Source organism: Pygoscelis adeliae, unplaced genomic scaffold (genome assembly GCF_000699105.1).
Source record: "Pygoscelis adeliae isolate BGI_AS28 unplaced genomic scaffold, ASM69910v1 Scaffold38, whole genome shotgun sequence".
Lineage (NCBI taxonomy): Eukaryota > Metazoa > Chordata > Aves > Sphenisciformes > Spheniscidae > Pygoscelis > Pygoscelis adeliae.
Genome location: NW_008825614.1, coordinates 16,695,626 through 16,696,450, shown reverse-complemented (window position 1 = coordinate 16,696,450; position 825 = coordinate 16,695,626). Strand labels below are relative to the sequence as shown.

The window sequence follows — 825 nt, the reverse complement described above, 5'->3', positions numbered from 1 at the left end:
CCCCCCCCGGTCTGTTGGTCGTGCCTGCAGATTTAAGATGACTTAATTTTAGCAAACATTTTTAGAGCGGTCTGTGTTAGTCTGCTATGTCACTCAGTGGTGATGCATCTCTAAAGGTAATTTTTCTTTTCACTGATTTTAGTGGGAACTTTGATGCTGGTGAGGTTTCAAGTTTCACTTGAACTCCTTGTAATACATGGCCGCAGCTGTGGTTTTTCATAATCCAGCAGCTATCTGCAACCTGACGTCTCGCTGCAGAAAGACCTCTCATACTCCTTGTTGAGTGAACAGAGAGTAGCATTCTTGCTGACGTAGGCTGGAAGGCCACTTACCTTTTCTCCTTTTGATATCTCTCCTGACTTGCCGGTCAAAGTATATATCACATTAGTATTATTCAAGCTACTGGTATTCAACTGACCAGCAATTACATGGAGTTTCACGAAGTACTGTGCTTTCTGTTTATTATTCAGAAGATCCTTTATCTAGAAGAGCAGAAGAACAGAGATTTATTTCAATACAGGTTTCATCTAAAAATAATCTCATGGTGAATGTTTTTTTTTCCTCCGGCTGTTACATTCTGAAATGATATGTTTTCTTCTGAAGTGAGGTGATAGGGTCTGAACCAAATGGAGGCCTCTCTTGGTTTCAGTTCAGGTCAGATTACACCCTTATGTCCCTGCATGAGCAGTTAAGTGCCTCCAGAGCTGTCCCGACTTCAGGGGAAGGTACTGGATGCTGACCACCTGCATATCAGGCTGCTTTTTTTTTTTTAAACTAAAAATATTTTTTTTTATCACCTTTCATAAAAAGTGACCTGTAGGCCTT

General features: G+C 40.8%; 1 protein-coding gene across 1 annotated transcript in view; it reads right to left on the bottom strand.

The window, feature by feature from the left end:
* The window catches only part of STAB2 (stabilin 2), an 87,486-nt gene that overhangs the window by 61,611 nt on the left and 25,050 nt on the right, over positions 1 to 825 (bottom strand). Inside the window, 1 exon segment of the mRNA XM_009333055.1 lies at positions 333 to 482. Within this exon segment, the coding sequence (XP_009331330.1) occupies positions 333 to 482 (150 nt within the window).